Raw genomic sequence first — 23,170 nt, 5'->3', positions numbered from 1 at the left:
TTTCTGGGAACAAAACTTTATTGATTTTGGTCGATTTACCATATGTCACTTATTTATTTTTGTGTAATTTTGTAGGATTAAGATTGTAAATTAAAATTTACATAAGCAAAACAAAAAAGGTTAAACATAAAATGTATTTCAAAAATGTTAATATAGTGGAATAAATGCATAGTCAATTATTTGAATTTGTCAATTATTAAAATCACACAATTTATTAAATTTCTAAATTATAAATTACCTTAAAATTTATAATAAAGAAACCAAATTGTTAGTTAACTAGACAAAAGTACAGAATATAAGATTATTGAAAAAGAAAAAATCGATTCAATGTTTAATTTAATCTATTCCTTTGTCTCTTTTCCGTTTTCTTCACTTACCTACAAAAAAAACAGGAACCAATTTAGAGTACAATCATGCAAGGCACTTGTGTTGGTAAAAAAATAAAAAGTGATCATACCATAAAAGAAACATATGTGTTCAAATAATTTTAGTTCCCCAAAATCAAAAGTCAACATACCTTAAAAAAATTGTTTGTTTGATATTAACTTTCGTCTCACATACCTTTCTTCAGCTGTTGTAAAATAGGAAAAAAAAGTGTTATTATTGAGTTGAGTCTAAAAAGCAGCAATGATCTAAATTGCATAAACAAAATAATATAGAGTAAAAAGATTTGTCTATTGAAGGTATATAAGATTTGTTTGAAAGGTAAAGTTTCTTATGAGTTGGTGCATTTCTCGTCTTAAGGTTATTTATAGAGTAACTTATTAAGGCTAGAATTAGGTTTGATAGCAAATCTTGTAAAAATTGGTGAGCAAGCTTAAGATCTAGAGCAATAAAAGAGAAATTTAAGTGTTTTTCTATTTTAGTTGTTTATATTATTGCGGAACAATATTCAGTTTCTGAAGAAGATATATACTAAATTAAATGTATTTTTTCTTGCTAAAGTTAAATATTTGGGAATATTGGTTTTCTAATCATTTGAAATTTGAGTTCTTGTTTTTGGGGGATTGTAAGTTTTTGTTATAGATTATCGGTTGTATCATTTAAATTTGAGAGATTACACCATCTCTAAAGATAGTTTTGGATATTTTATAGGAATAAAATTTTAATGGATAGAGTAGTTTTTGGAGAAATCGAAATGTATATATGTTGTCTAGATTTTACGGCAATAAACATAACAAATTTTGGTTGATTTAAGAAGTTTTAGTAATTGAGTTTCTGTACAATGTTATTTTTAGAATTTTTTAGAAGTTAATGTTATAAAAAAAAAATTAATAAGCAAAATTTAAAAGTATAACACAAAATGTACCTAAAAAAATGTTAATATAGATATAGAGCATCGGGGTGTTACGTTACAACTCTCAAACTATAGCTAAATTACTAATAAGATAAAAGACATAGGATCAATTTTGGCAAAAAAAAAAAGAAATTGTAGGAGTCACCTGAAACATTTAGTCCTCTTCTTTGCGCAATTCAGGGAACCTCAGCTCCTTTTACATTTCTCTACTAACACAAAACTTATTTGGTGTTTTCTGATTACAAATTCGATTTTGGAAGATCTCGTATCTAACATTCGCGACCCTAACGGAGGAGGTGGTCAGGTCGATCGATCATGAAGTTTGGTTATTCCTCTGGTCAAATTCGATTTGTAAGTTCCAAAGATCATCTTAATCGCTTCATTGGGTCTTCGTTTTTTTTGTGGTTGTTGAGGAAATGGGTAGATTAGAAATTGAATATTTTTAGATATTAGAGGTTGATGATGCGTTATTGCTTGACTTTAGTAATATAGGTGGAGATGATGATTTGATTAGTAAAGTTCAGATTGAATTTGATGTGTGTGTTTTGAGTTGGTAGGCTTGTAAAATAGTGTAAAAGGATTGATTATGAATTTGGCTAATTTCTTGGGGGACAGGTGTTTTAAAGCAACTGATATAGCAATGTCGAAGCCAATCTTGCTTGTGTTTCTGCTAGTTATACTTATAGTCACCTCTCAGTTTGAATGGAGACAACCACTTGTTGAGTTAGATACAGCCACCAGCTTGTCTCAGAAACAGCAGCAAATTTCAGATAGGGAAGAAGCTGTTAAAGAGAAGGTACTGGTTTTTTTCTAACTCTTTCATGTGTTTCCCTTTAGAAGACAGAGTATTTCTAGTTTTTGTAGGAGACCTGTAATAGCCTAGATGTTTGTAAACATCAGAAGAGGTGTGTGTGTGTGTGTAGTGGCTACCTCAGTCCTTAGTGTTCTGATAATTAAGCTTCACTTTCTTCTGTGCTTTGCTTGGTGTGATACTTAAGATTCTTATTCTTGCATTTGGTAAATCATTTTTTAAGCTTTGGTTTGTTGGCTTAGAAAATGTCTTCATTACCATGGGATCTGTTGTTTTTGAATTGTCTTTATTCTTTGCATTGATTACTATAAATGAGACTTTTTGCAATTCTAAATGTCTTCTTGGATTGGATTCTGTGTCGGGATGTCTGGAAAACTCCAATAAGAATTTTTAAAAGTGTGTTGAACTGTTTGCTTGGATTGCTAAATGGGGTTTCTCTCTAATGGCATAAGATAATTGATAGAAGTGGAATACTTATAAGACTTGCTTTATGTCTGTGATTGATCTTACATTGGATTACTGTACCAGAAGGATCCAGTTGGATCGATAGTCATTGAGTAAACCTCAGGTTTCCGCTTAGTCCTGACCTCAATGTATATTGTAATCTACACCTTCCCTTACTAATCTATTTTGAGGCAATCTTTTATTTCTGTGGATCAGGAATGAGTAACAATGCTACGATCAGGTACTTTTTAAATGAAACTTATAACAATGCTACGATCAGGTACAATATAGACTACTACAATGAAACTTATAATAGCTGCAAATCCGAGAGTTTAAATGAAGTCAGGTAGAACGATTAGGTAGCTTGTAGCTTTCGGGGCTCAACATGATATGAGTTCCGAGCTTGTGCGTTTTTCATCTTTATGCTCGTAGGATGTTTCTCATTTAGGTACTTTTTAGTCACCATCTTCAAAAAGATGATATTCTAAAGGATCTAAAAGGCTGCTCTTACTTTAGTGTGTTTCTGTATCAGGCTTGGATATTATTAATCTGTTGTTCTCAGGGGGAACGTCAAATCTAACCGCAAAGTTCACCGTTTTTTACAGATCATCATATCACAAGAGAGACATATCCAGAGGCTAAATGAGCTTGTGAGGAGTCTTCAGTTGCAGCTGCTGCGGTGCAAGGGAGAGAATGAGACCCAAAATGCCACCAAAAGCTATCATGTAAACACAAAATTCATCGAGGTCGAAAGGAAACAAATCCTGGAAGGCTAAACTCAGCTACGTAAAACATTTCTAAATAACTGAATCGGTATGTAGAAGTTGTGAAAGAAGCCACTCTTTAATTTTGTGTTGACATGTTGTATGGTAGTGTATCTGACCCGTATCAGTGTTAAGAACCAACAAGAGATCTTTGTTGAATCTTATCGAATGGTTTGTTTACAAGCTAAGAATCAGAGTTTCAGGCTCTGTAATGTAATGATAACCCAGCTCACGCAGGAAGCAAACACATAACACCAATTCAATTTGGATAACCCTCTCTCACAAACCCAGTCTCTCCTTTTATACTTGAAACGTCTTCACTCGATCACAGCCTCTCCTCTCTTGCCAGCTCAACATCTCTATATGCCACATTCACTTCCACACTCAAAAAGATCATGCTCAAATTTGGAATGTATTGCCTAGGAGGACACTCAACACTTGTGTTGTATAGCCACATTTGTTTTGATGATCGATCCAAGCGCAAACTTTTAACTAATAAATTATTTAAGATAGTGATAGTTACCTTTTCCCATCAAAGAAATATTCAAAGAATTTGAGATTTACGACACGATTTACATACGCAACCCACTTATAAAATTTGGACTCTTGTTATCCATCAACTTGAGACTCCCCCCCCCCCCCCTTCCTTTTGTAGTCCGACCAATACTCCCAATTGACTTAAATATTATTGTTGGATTATGATATTCGTTGTAATATATCGGCCACTTGTGTAATTGGATGAATATTTGTTTTTATCTAACTATTTTCTGTTTATTTAATATACAAACAGAGAAAACAAAAAAAGGTTTGCGACTCTTAAAAACGTATTTTTATAAAGGCACACTACCTGTACTTGTTTATCAAATTAGTACTACCAAAATGACTTGCATGGTTTACAATTTGTAGATATGTTTTTTGTTTGGTTTGTATTTTTGAACCACACAGGTCAACCCAAATAGCTTAATTAAATATATTTAGTTATTCAGTTATATATTCATCTCTATAAAGAAAAATACATTGGTTTTGGTCTTTTGGATATGAATTATAATCTTCCCCCAAAAAAAATGGAAATTCACTGAATCCAAGATAGATTTCCCTTTGTGTAAAAAGCAAGCTTACATATTAAATAGAAGAAATTTCTTTTCAGAAATATCATTTAATTTTTATAATTTATAACATTTGAACCAATCATACAAAATAGTACTAATAATAAAATACTAAATACAATTAATTTTCTAAATAAAAACTTGCAAAACAAACAAAAAAAAAACTCCTAAATTTTATGTTTGCTACTACAACATAATATTCAGTGTATAGCATCGTTAGAAAAATGTATACTAATAAATAATAATTAGTTATTAAACCCAGTAGAGAGAGTGGCCAAGTTGGACCGACGAGGAGTCAAGTTTACGTTAGCACTTAGCAGAGAGAGTCAACCTCCACAACACAACTTGACGCGTTTCTCTCGTCCCACGTCTTCTTCTTCCTCGCAACTCCTCACTCTGTTTCTCATTTTTCATATATATTCACAACACACACACACTGACTCTTATCCCCAAATCATAAACTCAAACCTTTTGTAAATTCATTTCTTCAATGGCTATCATCAAATCGAACAAAGATCACAAACCATGCGGTGGTGGCGGCGTCGTCACCACCGTCGTGACTCGCGAAGTCTGGGCGGAGAATCTCGAATCTGAATTTGAACTAATCGGCGAAACCATCGACGATTACCCATTCATCTCCATGGACACTGAGTTCCCCGGCGTGATTTTCAAATCCGATCTCCGATTTACAAACCCCGGCGATCTCTACAGTCTACTTAAAGCCAACGTCGACGCGCTCAGCTTAATCCAAGTCGGTCTCACTCTCTCCGACGCCGACGGTAACCTCCCAGATCTATTTGGTGACGGACGGCGGTTCATCTGGGAGTTTAATTTCCGAGACTTCGACGTGGCGCGTGACCCACACGCTCCTGATTCCATCGAGTTGCTTCGTCGGCAAGGTATCGATTTCGAGCGGAACCGCCGCGAGGGGGTTTGTTCGGAGAGGTTCGCGGAGCTGATGATGTCGTCGGGGCTTGTTTGTAACGAGGACGTGAGCTGGGTGACGTTTCATAGCGCGTACGATTTCGGTTACCTGATGAAGATCCTCACGCGCCGTGAGCTGCCCGGCGCGTTAGGGGAGTTTAAGCGCGTGATGAGAGTTTTGTTTGGTGAGCGCGTGTACGATGTGAAGCATATGATGAAGTTTTGTGAGAGGAGATTGTATGGCGGTTTAGACCGGGTTGCGAGGACGCTTGAAGTTAACCGGGAGGTTGGGAAATGTCATCAAGCCGGTTCCGATAGTCTGCTTACGTGGCACGCGTTTCAGAGGATGAGAGATTTGTATTTTTCTCAAGATGGGCCGGAGAAGCATGCTGGGGTTTTGTATGGGCTTGAGGTCTTTTAAGGGGTGTACTGATTTTTTTATTTTTTATTTTAAATATTCAATTGGTTAACTCAAGTTGTAATCTTGTAGCTAATGTTCTTTTGTTAAGAGGAAATATATATAAAAAAATAATAATGCAAAAACTCCTCATATAAATAGATCCATGTCGATTTGAAAAATATAGTTTTAAATTATATAAATTCATGTGGATAATAATAAGTTACTTTGAAACAGAGCTAGCAACATTAACAGAGTGAAACTTTGTTGGTGAAAAGAAAAAAGAATAGTAAAATAAGTAGAAACTTTTTATTTTGTCAAAACTCAAAAGACTAATTGACATGCATTTGTCTATATTGATCTGTATATTGCTTGCGTCTATGTGAACACATTAATTCCTCTTCACTTCAATAAATGGCAGAAGAAAGTTAGCCAAAGAGAAGAACATGAAAATGTCTATCTCTCTTTGTTTCCTTTCCTCTCGTTGTACTCTTCTTTAAGAAGTTTTTACCGTCGAAAGGGAAGCTGCCTCCAGGACCTTTGGGTCTTCCAATCATCGGAAACTTACACCAGCTTGGAAAGGTTCTTCACAAATATTTTCACAAAATCTCTCAAGAATATATATGGACCGTTGGTGGTTTCTCCATTTAGGGGTAGTTCCTGTGATCGTTGTCTCCTCCAAAGAACTTCCACCAGTGCGATTTTGTGGAGATATCGAGAGAGTGGAAGAATTGGTTCTTGAGTCAGAGACCAACCTTGGCACCTTGGCGTTAACCGACTGCTTCCCTGGAGGTTGGCTCGTAGACCGGATCTCTGGTCATCATTCGAGGGTGAACAAAGCCGTTTTCAAACTCGCCAATTTTTTTCAACATGTGACCGATGATCACTTGACGTCTGGAAAAGCTCAAGATTACTCGGATATCGTCAGTATCATGTTGGATATGATCAATAAATACACAAAAGTCACTTTATGACCATCTCAAAAGGAGTCATGTCTGTGAGTACAAATGCCTTTTAGAACACGATTATTATACCTTGGGGAGGAACTTAACTGAAGATATTGAAACTGGTTGATTGGGGAGGACATTTAGAGAATACACTAAGGGGTTGAAGTGTTACAGTGAGTTTCTGTAAGGAATAAACTGGAGGAGACAAATGCAAATTGACGCTGGGACTGTTTCAAGACGAGTCACTTCAAGAAAGGAAAGAAATTTTTTTGTGTGTATCTAGCTTCTTGATACACAACATCTCAAAGTTGGTGTTAGAAGAAGAAGCTGAAAAAGAATGTCCTAGTAAGGAGAGATAAATGCAGGAAGTTCCAAGTGCATTTTGAGGGACAATGATTAAGGCCTTGAAATCAGTTGTCAGCATCAGGAGAAGATCACATAAGTGTCTACTCAAGGAAATCACTTGCAGGTTAGTCAAGTGGATAGTTTCAAGTATCAGGGAGTCATAAAGAAAAAAATAAAAGGCTCTAGTTAGGGTCTGGATGGATATTCTAATGACGATGGTACAAATTAGTTCTGGTGGAGTTTCGCATGCTTGAGCAGCATTGCAGGTTGCGGTCACAACTAAAAAGTGCATGAAGTAGCTATGCATGTTTTTCTCATGGTTATCACAAAGTTTTGCTGATATGAGACATGATAGGAAATCGGACAAGGTTATGTTCAGGCTCTGGTTTATTGAAACAGGTTGTTGTAAGGTTTAAGTGGTTCTTGAGGAGCTGATGAGATTGACTGCGAGGTTGAATCAAAAGGGTTTCAGGTTATGAAGCAAAGAAGATTCAGTTTCTGCAATACTTGATTCAAGTGATTTAGAGGACTGTGATCTCAGTGTACATGAGTATAAATCCTAGAAGCTAGCAAGGGAATCATGTTTTGCAGAGAAATAACTGGTCAAATCCGGTTTCAGGTGAGAAGACAAAAGTAATTGATGTAATGACGTGGATGGTGATCTTGATCTAAGTAGGGCAGCTAATACTCAATGTAAATGGTGGAGTAAGCACATAATCTCAATATCACATTTGTATTCTTGATTATTGGAAGAAACCATATATACCCTGAGTGAGTGATCCGGTTGCAGAGAAACTTCTTTGCCTTGTTTTATGCTTCACTACCATCTTAATTCTTACACAAAACTTGTCTTGAGATAATTATAAAAATTTTAGCTCTCAAAGAGACTTCATTGCTAGGGAAAACAGACACTGGTTTTAAGAAACTTGTCAAGAAAGAAAGACAAAAGTGTGGAACTAAACAATTATAAAAAAAAAACTCATCTTTTCATCAAAATCTGGTACAAAAGTATACATTGGAACAATAAAAAAAAAAACTCAACTTTTCATCAAAATTAAATCGAATACAAACAGATACATTGAGACAATACTAACAGGAAGAGATGTGTTGTGGACTAACATTAAACACATCAAAGTTAAAGGTAATTAAGGACTAATTAAGCAGTGTTTTCCTTGAGGATTTAGTACATACATAAGCTAGGCCCATAGCCAAAATCACCAAAAGGAGGAAACCCAGGAACAAACATCGGATTGAGTAGCGGAAACGGCGGTGGTAGTGGTGGAGGAGGCGGTGGTGGTGGTTGTGGAGGTGGACCATAGCATCTGGTCATCATGGCAAGGTGGATCTGTTGTTGTTGTCTGCGCTTTAGACGATCAGAGATGATTCTAAAGCCGAGTCCATAAACAAAGCCTTCAGCCTCTTGCACATCGTGGAAGATCTTAGTCATCTTAACGAAAACCCTAGCGGTTAATTCGCTATCTGAACCGGCGTGATGAGCAGTACCAACACGGTCAAGTCCCAACGCATCTGCTAGATGCTCTAAACCTAAACGGCAACCAAGCCCTTCGTATCTACCCGCGATAGCTTTCAGATCAAAAACAGAGCCGAGGGTTCTAGCTACGGCTTTCGCAAACATCGCAGCAGTCACGGGTAAAGACTCTCCACCGGTGAAACACTTCAACAAATATCCAATGTCATACAACCCATGAAACGTCACCCAAGTGATGTTCCTCGTCCTCTTCAGAATCCAAGAGAGGTCATTGAAAAAACCCTCGATTTCAATTCCTTGTGCCCTAATCTTCTTCAGATCTAGACCGTTGCGTTTTAGGAACTCGATGGACTTGTCGTTTCTCGCGTCTTCAGCATCTCCGAAATCAGAGAAGTTGATCTCCCAAGTTCCACCGACTCTTCCGTTGCTGTCGAACAGAGTTAGACCTAACTGGATCAGTTTCGTCCTGTCTACGCTGTAACTCAGGTCGGTGTAACGTTGATCATCCGAAGCGTGTTGCGGTGTATCCCTTAAACTACCTGGAAACTCTGTATCAAAAGCTATAAAACGATAGTTTCTTAGACAATCTTTGATCGAACTCATCTCTTCGTTACGGTTCCAACTCCAAATCTCACGGCAATTTTTCATCCTTTTTTTTTTTTTGTAAGAGCAAAGAAAAATACTATTATCTGAGAGAAAAACAAAATCTCCTATTTAAATAGCTGTAAAATTTCCTTTTTTATCCAACACAACTTTCCAAAACCTAAAAGGAATCAGCTTAGATTAATTAGTCCCCTCTATAAAATAAAAACACATCTTATGTTACATTCATAATTTCTTTTCATTAGAGAATTTCTTTTCCATTATAGAATTTTGGACATCTTTATTTATTTTTGTTTTGGTTATTAAAAGATATAAAAGTCAATTAAACCATTTTCTCAATATATATGTCATCACTTTGAGTGTCACAAGACATAAAACTCAACATAATAAAAACTATGCTACAAACTCAGATTACTATTTAGTATTGTAGAATTTAGTTATGTAAATATGTTTATTTTATCTATAAAATTTAGGTTGTCATTTATCCTACAATCAATTTTTTTTTTTTTTAACATATTTGATATTTGTATGTTAGTGATTAATTATGATTTATAAATATTTAATAATAAATAAGATATATATTTGATAAAATTCACATATTATTTTTATATGAAAATTATGTCTTTTATCTATTAGGATTGATATATAATTAAAATATGTTTTTTATGATGTAATATAAATTGAGAATGTATTGCAAGATGAAATAAGTGATATTTAAATCCGCAATTTCTAAAAAATACCAAATAAAATCTAAAATCAATATGCATAGATTACTTAAAATTCAATTAGTTTCAATAAAATGCAACATATAAATTAAGCTTCACGACGGAGAATGAATATATGCATTATTTGATAAACTCAGAAACTTCTATGTAAGTGATTTGGATGAAATGTGTGTGTTGTGGATAAGACCATCAATAAGAAGTATTGTAATTTTCTCTTATTGCTTAATAATATAGATTTTAGTTGGAATTTGAATTAAATTCGTTTTTTCTTTGTTTAATTTTTGGATAGGTTTGTTTTAGGTAAAAGTAGCCAAATTGAACTGAGACCAAACATATTTCGTATACTGAATAAAACGGGTGAGTATCCAAACCATTCATCAAATATGCTCAGTCCATATTTTGCAATGAGATAATTAATTGCAATTTTTAATGACACAAAAAAAAAATGTAACTAGTTAGAATGAGAGATCATATGGAGTATAAAGGGTAATAGAGTCATGGCATCATGGGACTCTCGATATATATAGGAAATTGTTATTTTGTATTTTGGAACAAAAGAAAATTTCCCTTTTTCAAGTTTGGATATTTTTTCTCTGATATTTACATGAACTTTTCATATACAACTTCTCTTTACAAAAACAGATTAATTGAATCAAGGCAGGTTCGAAAACTTGTGGACAGATTAATACCAATTTCACCAGCCAATCGAGGAGAGAGTCACCCCTAATCCAGCCATGGAATTCAGGGATATCAAGACGGAAACCAGCTACCCAAAACGAGTCAACAAAGCGCTGGTCTTGAGGACAAAACAGAGCCACATCACGTGGTTGATGAGCTCGATCTACCACGGGGTTGTCATGTTAACCTTGTTGGGGATCAACGACGACCGGATTAAGGCGAGGGTCAACCACACCACAAACTTTGAGCAAGGCGTCGGTGAGAGTGGTGATGGAATTTTGCATCGCTGTTTGAGAAGCGATTAAGGTGTCACAGAACTCCGTCCAATCGATGGTGTTGTCCCGTGGGTTACAAAAAACCGCTTCTGGTTTCAGAGGCATGACTGAGACCCGGCCAGGAACGACGCGAATCTGATACCAACTGGTGTAGAGGCTGAAGCTTTACGGGGATCAAACAGAACTCTGTTGTGGTTGTTACCGAAACAGAGCAAGTCGCAAGGGTAAAAGAGGGAAAGAGGGGTAAACAAAGAGATGGGGACGGTGAAGGAGCAAGACGAAACCGATAAGAGAGTCCTCCTCTCAAGGCTTACACAAGCTCTTTTGGGCAATTAAGATTGCCTCTGTTTTTGGTTTTTTATTACACTTCAAATCTCAATGATTTTGATACAAAGATTTGCGACGCTATTTAAAGCAAAAATTAAAAGATACGTGCTAATCCTAAATCTAAGAAGTTAAAGACTCGAGCTTATCCTAAATAAAGAGAGAACAAATCCAAAAAAACCATTAACGATCTTTGCTGCACACGCAATACAACACCAACTTAAGTGTGTCACAAGGCCGGAGTGGAGTACGATGCACGCTACATCAAAAGGGGCCCAAGTTGTGCAGTATAAGGTGATTGCAATAACCAGAGCGAGGTGGTTACAATAACCATTGCCCAACACCAGTGGGACAGGTTAGTTGGGTGGAATCTAAGTGTTGAGCTCGCTCTTCACAAGACTAGATTCCGCTCCATCAAGATTTTTCCAAGTTCCAACTCTAGGAGAAATAAGATCACTTTGGATGGAATCTAAGTGTTGAGTTTGCTCTTCAGAAGACTAGATTTCACTTCGTATCAATTTTTTTCACTCGCTCGAGGAGAGGTGTTCAAATCAGCAAAGAGCATGGAACTCGTAGCTGTTTGGAGCTCGTCACTTCCTCTGCTGCTTGGTCTTTGGGCTCGGCTTATGCGAGCCGATGCGAATGAAGCAACAAAGATGTTCTAAATAAATAACATAACGAAGGCAAGCCAAAACATCATGGTGTTGTACCGGAAGTCATCCTAGCCATGATGGTGATCTAACAGTTTCGACGTTGTAATGAAAGATGGTCAAACACCAAAAAAGACATAACCTATGTCAAAGAAACGCCAAAGCAATCTACCCACTTAAGAACTCTGATATGGTGATGGAGAGCATCTCCAACAAAATGAGTGGTGGTCTAGGTCACCACGTTAGGCTGATGATAGAGGCTGGAGTTAAAATTTGAAACAATGAGGCCAATGTCCAAGGTGCAAAATAGTCCAGGAGAAGCAGCTCTGGTGGCTGGGGGGACTCCATACCAAATGTTCCCGAGTTCAAATATGCGCCAGAGGAGCCTGAGGCCACACCGCACGATCTGGGGAACCATGCCTCAGAGCCCGAAAATGCCTCCAAGGAAGCGGCTACCTCTAGTAGCAAAATAATAGAGACTAAAGGTACCCTGGAAGCTGAGCTTCATCCTCGCATTTACCAAATTTAACCAAATATAAAAAGGGTCTAATCAGCCCACATTTTCTATTGAAAACAACTCGACTAGGAGTTCTGAACCAGTTGGACTTTGCAAACCCAATATAGTTGTTTAAAAACATACCAGCAAGACAAAGAAACTGGAGTATATATAAAATCTAGATAAAAAGCCCCATTTGGGCAATATAATTTAAATAAACGAAAAAATCCTCTTGGATACAAAATAATATATAAAAAAGGCTTAAAAGGTCTTCTTGGGAAATATTTGGGAATCCTCTCGGACAATAACAATAGTATAAACTCAAGAGACCCCCTTAGGTACTTCAAATTTTGTTGTGAACTTTCAGTTCGACCCAAGCTTGGAAGAAGCATTGTGGACGTTCTCTCCAACTTATGATGTATCCACCAATTCTCACCCATCAAAGCAGTAGTGACTCGTCACGTTGTAGAAAAAATAAGATGTTGAATACTTGAATAGCTGTAGAAAAATCTTTGAATACCAAATTCCAAAAATATCAAAACAGAGCAAAGACCAACAAATAGTGTATTGAACAGAGAGCAACAACACAACATGCACATCTAAACAGGGTCGTTTTCTACTCCATTAGCTTCAAGATTCTGGATTATGCATATATGACTGTGCAGTGATATCATCTTGAGTCCACTCTAATTTCAGAGTCTAACTAGCATTTTCAGGGACAAGACTTTGGAGAATCAAAATTATAACGAGACTTTGGAGCCAGAAACGATTCAGAGTAACATCTAGAGGGTTCGGGTTCAAGGTGATGCTGCGAGGTCTCAAAGTTTCGGCTGGTATCACTAAAGAAGTTTCTGCATACAAGGTGTTGGACAAAACGACTCCACAGGAAGAGAGACTGAAATCAATGAAGAAGAGGAGATGTTTGAAAGCTTGGAGGTTCAAATTCAAATCTAATCTAAAAAAAGGACAAAGTCAACAAGTATGAAACAAAGTTTTAATGCAAACCTGCATTTCTATGTTATGATGATTCAAGAACATAGAGTGGATTCACAGACACAGTCGCTAGTTGTGGAAGAACTTAATGATATTCACAGACAATGTCTCCAAATAAAGAATCTAATATATATGTAACATTAAAATCCTAATTGGAAAACAAAGAATCAACCCCTAAACATCTTAATCTCCTTAAGTATGAGCTCCTTGTGGATATAAAACACCATTACCCTACAATAATGAATGACACAAAGTGTTAAAAAACGATTCAGGGAGGCTGTCACAAATTAGATAGACTCCTTCCTAGTTTCATATCGCTAACAATTATTCAAAACAAACCACATATGTTCATGTAATTTCTACAAGCACGAGTAGAAGGATAATGAACGTATTAAATTTCATACACCAACAATAGCAATACAAAATCAAGCCGACCTTTAAAATCATCAAATTTTAGAGAACACCTATAACCAAACATGGCTTCTATAGTCATTCAACAATTATTATTAGTTTACATCTATTCTCAAGTTTCTCAAAATCATCATGGATACAAATTGACAATTTAGGGAGGCAATTCAAAATTTTATGAAGTTCTTCCTGAATTTTCAAATCAAGCATGTAACTCCACCAGTTAAGTCAAATAAGAAAGACACAACCATTCATACTAAGTTTCTCTAAATTAGCATGGAATCAATCTAAGAACATTCTCAGTTATGACTCTAGCCAAGGTTAATGCAACACAAAATGAGAAACTGAGAAAGAGAAGTTAATCTGAAACTTTTCAAAATGAGAAAGAGAAGTTAATCATAGCATATATCTTAATCGTACAAAGTAATGAAACCTAAGAATCGAATGAACATCCAAAAATCGAAAATCCAGAATCAAGTATCCCAAATCCAGAATTGAGAAATTGAATTTCCAAAACGGAGAATCCGAAATCGCTAACAAATATAAGCTTCACGATGTGACGCTTGATTTCAAAATCTGAGATTGAGGAAGCGTTGCAGCGAGAGAGAAATGTGTATTTTAGGTTTTGAGCAGAAAGAGTCAATTTCTGATTTTGTTAATTTTATTGATATTTTCTTATTTTAACTAATTTTCCCAAATTAATTGTTATATCTCTTTTATATTAAAATCGTGCTACATTTGGAATATATTAGAGTGGGTGCTAGTTTTGGAAAATAAACCTAAATTGGTACTATTTTTGAGAATTGCCTTTGATAAAATTCAAATATTATTTTTATATGAAATTATATCTTTAATCTATTAGGAAATTGATATATAATTAAAATATGATTTTTTTATGATGTAATATAAATTTAAAATGTATTGCAAGATGAAACAAGTGATTTTTAAATCTGTAATTTAAAAAAAAAAATATCAATTAAAATCTAAAACTAATATGCATAGATTACTTAAAATTCAATTAGTTTCAATAAAATGCAACATATAAATTAAGCTTCACGATGAATAACGAACATATGCATCATTTGATGAACTCGGAAACCTCTATGTAAGTGACTTGGATGAAATGTGTGTGTTGTGGATATGACCATCAATAAGAAGTATTGTAATTTTCTCGTATTGCTTAATAATATAGTTTTCAATTGGAATTTGAATTCAGTTCATTTTTTCTTTGTTTAATTTTTGGATAGGTTTGTTTTAGGTAAAGGTAGCCAAATTGAACTGAGGCCAAACATATTTCGTACACTGAATAAAACTGGTGAGTATCCAAACCATTCATCAAATACTCTCAATCCATATTTTGCAATGAGATAATTAATTACAATTTTTAATGATACAAAAAATGTAACCAGTTTGAATTCATATAGAGTATAAAGGGTAATGGTGTCATGGAGTCATGGCCTCATGGGTCTCTCAATATATATATTAGTAAATTGTTATTTTTTTTATTTTGTTAGTAGGAGAGTTAGAGAAAAAACTAAAATATATGAGAGAAAAACAATATTCATAGTTTCTAGTATTTTTGGAAAAAATGAAAATTTCCTTTTTCCAGTATTGTTGTTGATTTTGTTATTCCCCTTTATATGACTGGTTGAATTTTTTTTTCCTGATAATTACATATACGTATAATACCAATTTCTCTTTACATAACCAGACTAATTGAATCGAAGTAGGTTTAATAGTCATGATAAAAAATACGACCACGCACAAAATCAAATTCATGTCCGTCGAATAAACAAATTAAATTTCTTGCTTTCTTAGTCATAAAACCTATACAGTATTTGTAATCTACTTTAAAAAGATAACATAATCGCCCTAATTTAAATAGCTGTAAATTTCCTTTTTTTTATCCAACACAACTTTCCACCTAAAAGGAATCAGCGGTGGAAATAAAAACACATCTTACGTTACATTCGCCCTAGCCGCTTCTCTTTGATGAAGGCAATGTCGATTCCGAACGTAGAGCACTTGAGAGTGTTCGGTTGTGTCGCATACGCAAAGGTCAATGGACCACAATTGAAGAAGCTAGATGATAGATCAAGGAAAGTAATTAACCTTGGAACAAAACCAGGTTTTAAGGCCTATAGACTCTACGACCCGATTGCTGAGAGAGTAGTTGTCAGCAGAGACGTGATTTTTGATGAGAGCAAGACTTGGGATTGGTCATCTACGGGAAACAAGTCTGATGGTGAACCGGGTATGTTTAAGGTTTTTCAAGAAGGCGTTGCAGAAGATGGTGTTGGACATGGCAATAATGATGATAATATAATTTTTGTGTGTCTCCTAGTAGGTTCAATTAACATTATGCAGTTGTAGTACTTAAGGTGTCAATCCAAATGGGATGTTGCTACCACTGAAGATGCAATCAAGAAATCACAAGTTAAGCCAATTCAAAAAAAGTGTTTTTATGTCTAACAATCCTAGAGTGATCAGAATGCAAAACGGAAATGAGTCACAGAACTAGAAACGAAAATGTATGACAAGAAGCGAAGAAGAATAAGTGGAACCGAAAATGATTCTAAGCATGAACAAACGAAACAGTCTCAGGAATGTAATATCAATCAAAAAAATAAAAGTCCTAAGGATGGGAGTAATTGATGTCGGTGGAGTCTCCTAGTCTACAGAGTGTTTAACATACGACAAGCAAACTATCCCTAAACAATGAACATCACAACTTAGCTAATCCAATCTCTTGGCAAAAGCTACTTAGACTCAACCACTTCCATACCTAGCTCTCGCTAGAGAAACATGATCAAGCATGGCATGAAAAACAAGTTCATTCACGTCAACAAACATCCTAGACAACTAATCTCTTAGGCTAGGAACGTAAGTCTCTGGCACTAGTTGGTCAGACATTTCATCAAACACCTTTTGGGTGTGGAAATGTCTCGAACCTAGTTCCAATTGATCATAGAGAAACTAGTAATTCTAACACTAGTCCAGAAGGGAATCATACAAATCAAGCTTAAACACTTTACATCCTAAGATCCTCCACCTAATATATCCCATCCCCGAGAACTCTAGCACTACTCAGATCCGGAAATCATCACCATAGACATAAATCCAGAAAATATTGAACAAAGCATAATAAGATAGACAAGAATGAGATGAACAACTTCGTAGAAGAAATCAAATGCAAAAACTAAACAGATTAAAAGATATATGGATGTAAAGTCTCAAACGTTTTAGGTGGATAGGTAGAACCTTCAGAACAAAGCGAGAATAAAAGATAAGATGTCCCCAAACCAAGACTTAACAAAATGTATATATAGTAAAAACGTGTGAATCCCTAAAACTTAAAACGACAAGATAGAGCGTCGGTTCGGGAATCTCCTGAAGCATGTGAAACCAAACATGTGCGGTCGAGTCGCGTGTTGTCTCTCTCTGGGGTGTGGTCGAGTGGAACGGTTCGAGTCGAGCTGGGTCGAGTGGAGATGATACGACCCAAGCTGGGTGTATATGTATCCACTAAAACGATGATAACTCTTGAACCACACTTCCGATTGACTTGAAATAAACGGAATTTGAAAGATTATTCAATTCTCTACAACTTTGATGAAGACGTCAAAAGCTGAATCCCCCGACCGGTGGCTCGAGTGATGGCTCGATTGGTGCCACTGAGAGTGGCTCGATTGTGGAGGTTGAGGATGGCTCGATTGCGGAGGTTGAGGATGGCTCGATTGCGGCGGTTGAGGATGGCTCGATTGTGGAGGTTGAGGATGGCACAAAATCAAATTCATGTCCGTCGAATAAACAAATTAAATTTCTTGCTTTCTTAGTCATAAAAACTATACAGTATTTGTAATCTACTTTAAAAAGATAACATAATCTCCTAATTTAAATAGCTGTAAATTTCCTTTTTTTATCCAACACAACTTTCCACCTAAAAGGAATCAGCGGTGAAAATAAAAACACATCTTACGTTACATTCGCCCTAGCCGCTTCTCTCTGACACAACCTCCGATGGGAAGCTGTTTCTTCATCCCCATGTTCTTTTCTTCTTCTTAAGTCTCAGTTCCTTTTGTTACAGCGGTGAACAAGCCGGAGGTTCACCATGTTTCCACTCAGAAAATCCGGCTATGCTTCAGTTTCATGTCCTCTCCCTCCCTCCATCTCTCTCTATGGTTCCTCCCAGTGGAATAATTCTCACGAGGTTCCAGCCTTTCATCGTCAAATATGAGATTTTAGAACGCATATGAAACCTTGTGCTTCATCTTTGTCATGCGCCTCCGTCGAAGTTAACCTTTTCATCTCTCTGCTCCTTGGATCTAGATCCCCTCACCAATCATTTGGCTTGGTTGCAGTTGGACAGGAGCTCTGTATTGACATTGGAGCTGTGCAAGATTTTGCCAAGGCCTCGTGACCCAACCTATGTACCTCATAGACCCAGGTTTGTTCCAAATCCTCTGCCGCCTCCCTGTAGCATACCCTTGTGTCGATTCATGGAATCAATTGTCTGAAGACTTCAATTGGAACATAATCACCCATGTATGGTCTGTTGTTGCGAAGTTTGTTTGAGAACCTTGCCTCTAGATCTGTACCTTTGACTGCCAAAGATTGATGAGGACCGACATTATGACCTCGTCTCAACCGAGCAATGGTTATTGGATCCTCTTGGATCTAACACCTTTGTTTCAGTTGTTCCCTGAACTGTTTCAATTGCATCTCTGCTTTATTTGTGCTGAAACCGGGAGCTATAGGAAGATCAGCATTATGACCTTCTCTTCAAGAAGAGAAGGTTACCGACACCTTCCCAATCTTCTCTACACACCTTCCATGCGGCCTGAATATTCCCAAGTACAATTCATCAATGTCAGGAAGTGTGACTCTCCTTGGCAAAGTCTGATGAATATCGGCATTATGACCGTAACTCCATAGAATATGGTTACCGAAACCTCTTCAAGTAAGCCATGCCCGACCTTAACCCTCCATTCACCCTCCTCCTTGCCAATGAGCAGATCAAACCATCTAGTCTCTCGGCTATAGAAATCCTCTCAACGTTCCAATGTCAATTTGATAAGGACAATTTACCACTCTTCTGCTGTATCAGCGAACATGGCGTCGACTACCCTGGAATAGCTTGCGGTTTGATGCTCCTTTGCTCTTGGATATGTTTGTCAATTTATATATCTTTACCTTTGTTACACATGTTTCTCTATCAAGCTTTGCTTTGAAAACTTTTACCCTTTATAACCATGCTACTTTGTTTAGTCGAATGAAAGTAAGGTTTGTTTGTTCAAAAAAAAAAAAAAAACGTTACATTCATAATTAGTGGTTTTGTGTTGAACCACGAACGATGGCAAATGCAACGAGCGGTGAAGTAGACGAAAGGCTGTGGTGCGGTCACTGCTGTGTTAAAACTCCTATCCGCCTTCAATAGTGCATTACTTAATTGCAACGTCACTAATGTAACAACAAAACGTGGCAAGTAGTATGAGTTGAGTTGGGGCGAATCTGAAATCATTTTCTTTTTTCCTTTAAGCATCTCCAAAATTAAGCTTTGTTAAAGTTTTTTTCGAACGAAAGAAAAAATAAAAGCACTTTTTCTTATCCGTTCCAGAATGAACTTAGCTTTTGCCAATGTAATTTTTCCCTTATTTAAATGAAATTTAGATTTCAAAAAAAAAAAAAAAAAAAAACGAAAGTAAAAAAATGCCATGCGTATTGCACTTGAAGGTGTGCAAATGTCACATGACCACGATTTTTTCACCACTCACGTGTATTAAGTCATCAATATGTGCATAAAGCTCTTGAATTGATTTACATACTTTTATTATAAACCATAAAACCTAACTAATGTACCAAAGTGATGATAAAAAGAGATGTTCCACGAATTACAAGTTTCAAAACAGTAATATATACTTGTACAAGTCTCTCTTCTCTCGTTTGTTTGTTCAATAATCAAGCACAAGTTCATAAAGACCGGTGATCGATTAAAAATAATCCAAGATTTAATCAATTTCAGAACAGAGATTTTTGAAGTAGATTTACTTGGGAAGTTCACACGCAACTGAAAAAGAGAAGACAAAAGTCTTTAGGTTAGAAATTTAGTTGACCCAAAGCTGCTTACGTACTTAGTACCAAGTGAATATATATGATCTTGTCATGTCCCCAAGAAACATGATCCAAAAATTATGCAAAAGTCACCTCTTCAAGAAATATTCACAAACAATGCTAGAAATGTTAATCAATTTATTGTTGATTTTGATGATTAGACAATGGAGATTTTTTTTTTTTTAAAAGATCCAATTGTTTACTTAATACTTGCACAAGAAATGTTGATTAAATTGAAGTTTAATATATCTTTTTGCAATCTTGCTTATGTCCTACCATCGAATTTGTTAATTTGTCAACTCCAACTATAAAAAGAGATTATTTTCTGGGATAGCGTAATTGTAGGGAAATTTGCAAACAATGCACAATGGAAAATCGTAAAGAGTAAAAGACTGTGTTTTTACTTTTTACAGTACGGATATTTTGAAGTTTACAAATGCTTTTAGAAAATATCTTATTATGACAATACAATACTGTTTACGTTATAAGTTCATGTTTTTGTATTAGTTAAAGCTTTCGAATAATTCCAGTTGAACTAAATGATTTTACGTATACATACATCTTAGGTTATGCTAATATTGGATTTAGCATTTAAGTTTTCGTATGATTACGTATCTCTATAAGTCTTTGAACTTTAAATCAAAGAAAGAAAAAAAGGGAAAACTTTTGTGGACCTAGTAATTATTTTGTTAAAACTTAAATATCACAAAACAATATTTTTTTAATGAGTAATAACATTTCGATGAATTTAATTAAACTAAACACTAAAAGCACAACAAAAGTAGTCTCTCTAAAGAATAATGATGATCCCTTTGCTTAAACGTCAACAGCACATCGCTGGACAAGCTGATACTTTACGCCCGGACCCTCACCGGAAAACTGTCCCGCGACTGTAATGTAAGCCGGACAATTGACGTGGAGGCGGTACCTACCGGAGATCCACGTTCCCACTTTCCATTTAACCCAACCGTCGATCTTGATATTCAAAAGCACCATCCCCGCCGTTAGATCTTGGCTTAACGCTGGCGAAAGGTATGGTGCTACCGGCACGGTTGTTCCGTATAGAAATGGCGACCATACCGTCACATCAAGATGGCCTTGATAAGTCGCCGGTAATAAAGTCGCCAACGTCACCTTATAACAAGAAAAAAAAAATTGTTAAAAAGGAAAAAAAAAAATAAACTAATTCAAAAAACCTCACATGCAAAATCTAGACAATTCTCATATCGTTTAATACAAATGTTGAGATTGGTCTAATAGACTACTACCAAGATATCGTCGGTCCATTTGTATTTGGTATTATATATACTTTGTATAACATAAAAACTAAATTATTCTTCTGTACATTCTTTATAACACTTTCTAGTAAGTGCTGAATCGCGAAACGCTAATTCAAATCGCTAATAAAATCTAGAATACCTGCTGGTTGCGGTAAGAAGCGTAAATGTCAAGGCGGTCATAGAAGATTCCGATCTTGTCATTTGGATTTCGAGAAGAGAGAGTGACCTGAATGTTGGAAGTGAGATAGTTTGGCTGAGAAATGTTGAACGCGTAGATTGTTGCGTCTTGAAGAACAAATCGCGGCCCGTGCGGGTGAAGTATCGCCCACACCAAGAAAACAACAAAAAGAACAGCTGCGAGAAAGCCAAGCACCACCGCTCCTATGCGTTTCCGCATCTTCTCATCTTCATCATGGTGATGCTCACATTCCTTCTCCGTCATCTTGGCGGTTGCGTTTAGCGTTTAGCTGTGACGAGGGATTAGTGCGTTGCGTTGAGAGGCAGAGAGAGTTACTATGGAGTTGAATGGTGATGATACATATATAGAGCCTTTATGCGATATGATAAATTATGTATATTATTAAATCAAGAAAGAAAAAAAAACAATTCTTATTGCAAATAAGAAAGCGTAATGTTTTTTTTTTTTCTTTTTTGTCAACGATCATATTATTATTTCATGAAAACCAATATCCTTGTACTTTAGTTTGTTGGCTTTTTAGCTTTACCTTTAATGCAAAATTAAGGAACATGTTTTTATTCCTATAAAATTTTGCAATGTTATAAAAAAAACTTTCTAAGAATTTTATAACAGATATAATTTGTAGTTAAAAAAAAAAGCTTCAACCAGAGACAACCACTGTAAAGCACGTTGGAGGTGGGTGCAGAATCTTCTTTCCGCAGCGTCGTTACGACATTGTCACATTTGTATATATAAATGTGTATATATTTTGCCAGTGAATCAAAATACAATTCTTTTTCTTACATAGTAAAAAATAAAGTCTCAATAACACCAAAACATATTGAAATGAAAATTCTAATATCGTACAAATTGCGATATGTCCATTAACAAAGCTAAACTACTATCGCTGAAAAAAGAAACCAAAAAAAAAACTAAACAGAGTCCAGAAATAACCCAATCAGCAACGCATCAACATTAGTAAGAGATTTTTTTAGTTTTATTTTAAAGAACTTTAGTAAAGAATTTGCAACGTAACTTTCAAATTTACCAGTCATTAAAACTTTGGTAGTGTCAAATTAAGTGTTAGCTTGACTATAACTTCATTACCTTTATGAGGGATATGAAGAAGACTTCGTAAAGAGATAATGTCGTGGGTGAGACGAGAAAAATAAACTAAATGTAAATCTAATTATTTGGTGATCTTTAAACGTCAATTTAGTTTGTAACTGGGTTCTAACTAGGTTAACTACCTACATATTGGCAATAAATTTCTTTAAACCAATTTATATATTGTGTTAAATGGTTAAATATTGATTCTAAGAGTAAGATTTTTTGGATAAACCCTTTAACAAAACAAAAAAAAGATTTACTGGATCAAAAATTGAATTCTTCCACTAGGATTTCAATTTATTTGATTGCCCAAAAGAATTTACAGCAAATGAGATCGAATTCTGAATAATAATTATTGATTAGAAGAATATTCGCCCTAACACAATGTAGTTTTGAGAAATTTTAACTGTAAGTTTATAATATGCAACATACTTTAGCATCCTTTTTAATAATTTAAATTTACAAATTGTGAAATGGGTGGGCATTTGGGTATTTGGGTATTCGTTCGAGGTTTAGATAAGGTATTTTGGACATTCAAGTATTTATAGATTTTAGGTTCGGATCGGATATTTCGGATACGAATTTAGATTATTCAGAATTCCCAAACTCAAAATTTTAATATCTGAATATGTCCAAACTACTCAAAAATATCCAAGTATTTCAAAACTTCGAGATTTTTTCTCAAATTTATTTAAAAAATAACGGTAGTTATTTCAAAACCAAAAAAAAATGTCATTAATTCATTGTTATTTATAAAGAAAATAGCTATAGAATAATTCATTATAAATTTTAAGAACAAATTTTTAGATTTTTTT

The 23,170-nt window shown here is 35.4% G+C and overlaps 3 protein-coding genes, 1 long non-coding RNA gene and 1 pseudogene across 6 annotated transcripts; 2 read left to right on the top strand and 3 right to left on the bottom strand.

Annotated features, from left to right (window-relative positions):
• The first annotated feature begins 1,397 nt into the window (after nt 1-1,397).
• LOC104780276 (uncharacterized) lies at nt 1,398-3,533 on the top strand. The gene is made up of 3 exons (XM_010504778.3): nt 1,398-1,648; nt 1,913-2,093; nt 3,158-3,533. The coding sequence occupies exons 2-3, from the start codon at nt 1,938-1,940 to the stop codon at nt 3,326-3,328; spliced, it is 327 nt and encodes a 108-aa protein (XP_010503080.1). The 5' UTR covers nt 1,398-1,648; nt 1,913-1,937; the 3' UTR covers nt 3,329-3,533.
• A 1,157-nt stretch (nt 3,534-4,690) lies between these two features.
• Nucleotides 4,691-5,889, top strand: LOC104780275 (putative CCR4-associated factor 1 homolog 9). Its single transcript, XM_010504777.3, has one exon. It carries the CDS (start codon nt 4,913-4,915, stop codon nt 5,765-5,767), a length of 855 nt encoding a protein of 284 aa, XP_010503079.1. The 5' UTR covers nt 4,691-4,912; the 3' UTR covers nt 5,768-5,889.
• Nucleotides 5,890-8,002: 2,113 nt separating this feature from the next.
• LOC104783748 (putative CCR4-associated factor 1 homolog 8 pseudogene) lies at nt 8,003-9,551 on the bottom strand (annotated as a pseudogene). The gene has a single exon (XR_015596751.1). The product of XR_015596751.1 is annotated as a putative CCR4-associated factor 1 homolog 8 pseudogene (transcript).
• A 3,201-nt stretch (nt 9,552-12,752) lies between these two features.
• Nucleotides 12,753-14,307, bottom strand: LOC147945783 (uncharacterized). 2 transcript variants are annotated; one of them, XR_015596750.1, is made up of 3 exons: nt 14,110-14,307; nt 13,281-13,499; nt 12,753-13,170 (listed from the first exon to the last, which is right to left on the bottom strand). It is a non-coding gene; the product is annotated as an uncharacterized LOC147945783 (long non-coding RNA). The 2 variants fall into 2 exon arrangements; XR_015596749.1 differs by having other exon boundaries at nt 14,097-14,260.
• A 6,144-nt stretch (nt 14,308-20,451) lies between these two features.
• LOC104780274 (NDR1/HIN1-like protein 1) lies at nt 20,452-21,737 on the bottom strand. The gene is made up of 2 exons (XM_010504776.3): nt 21,207-21,737; nt 20,452-20,921 (listed from the first exon to the last, which is right to left on the bottom strand). Exons 1-2 carry the CDS (start codon nt 21,507-21,509, stop codon nt 20,604-20,606), a joined length of 621 nt encoding a protein of 206 aa, XP_010503078.2. The 5' UTR covers nt 21,510-21,737; the 3' UTR covers nt 20,452-20,603.
• Between the last annotated feature and the right edge of the window lie 1,433 nt (nt 21,738-23,170).

This window comes from Camelina sativa, chromosome 4, assembly GCF_030686135.1.
Source record: "Camelina sativa cultivar CO46 ecotype springtype chromosome 4, ASM3068613v1".
Lineage (NCBI taxonomy): Eukaryota > Viridiplantae > Streptophyta > Magnoliopsida > Brassicales > Brassicaceae > Camelina > Camelina sativa.
The sequence above is the reverse complement of the archived record's forward strand: the minus strand, read 5'-3'. Positions and strand labels throughout refer to the sequence as shown.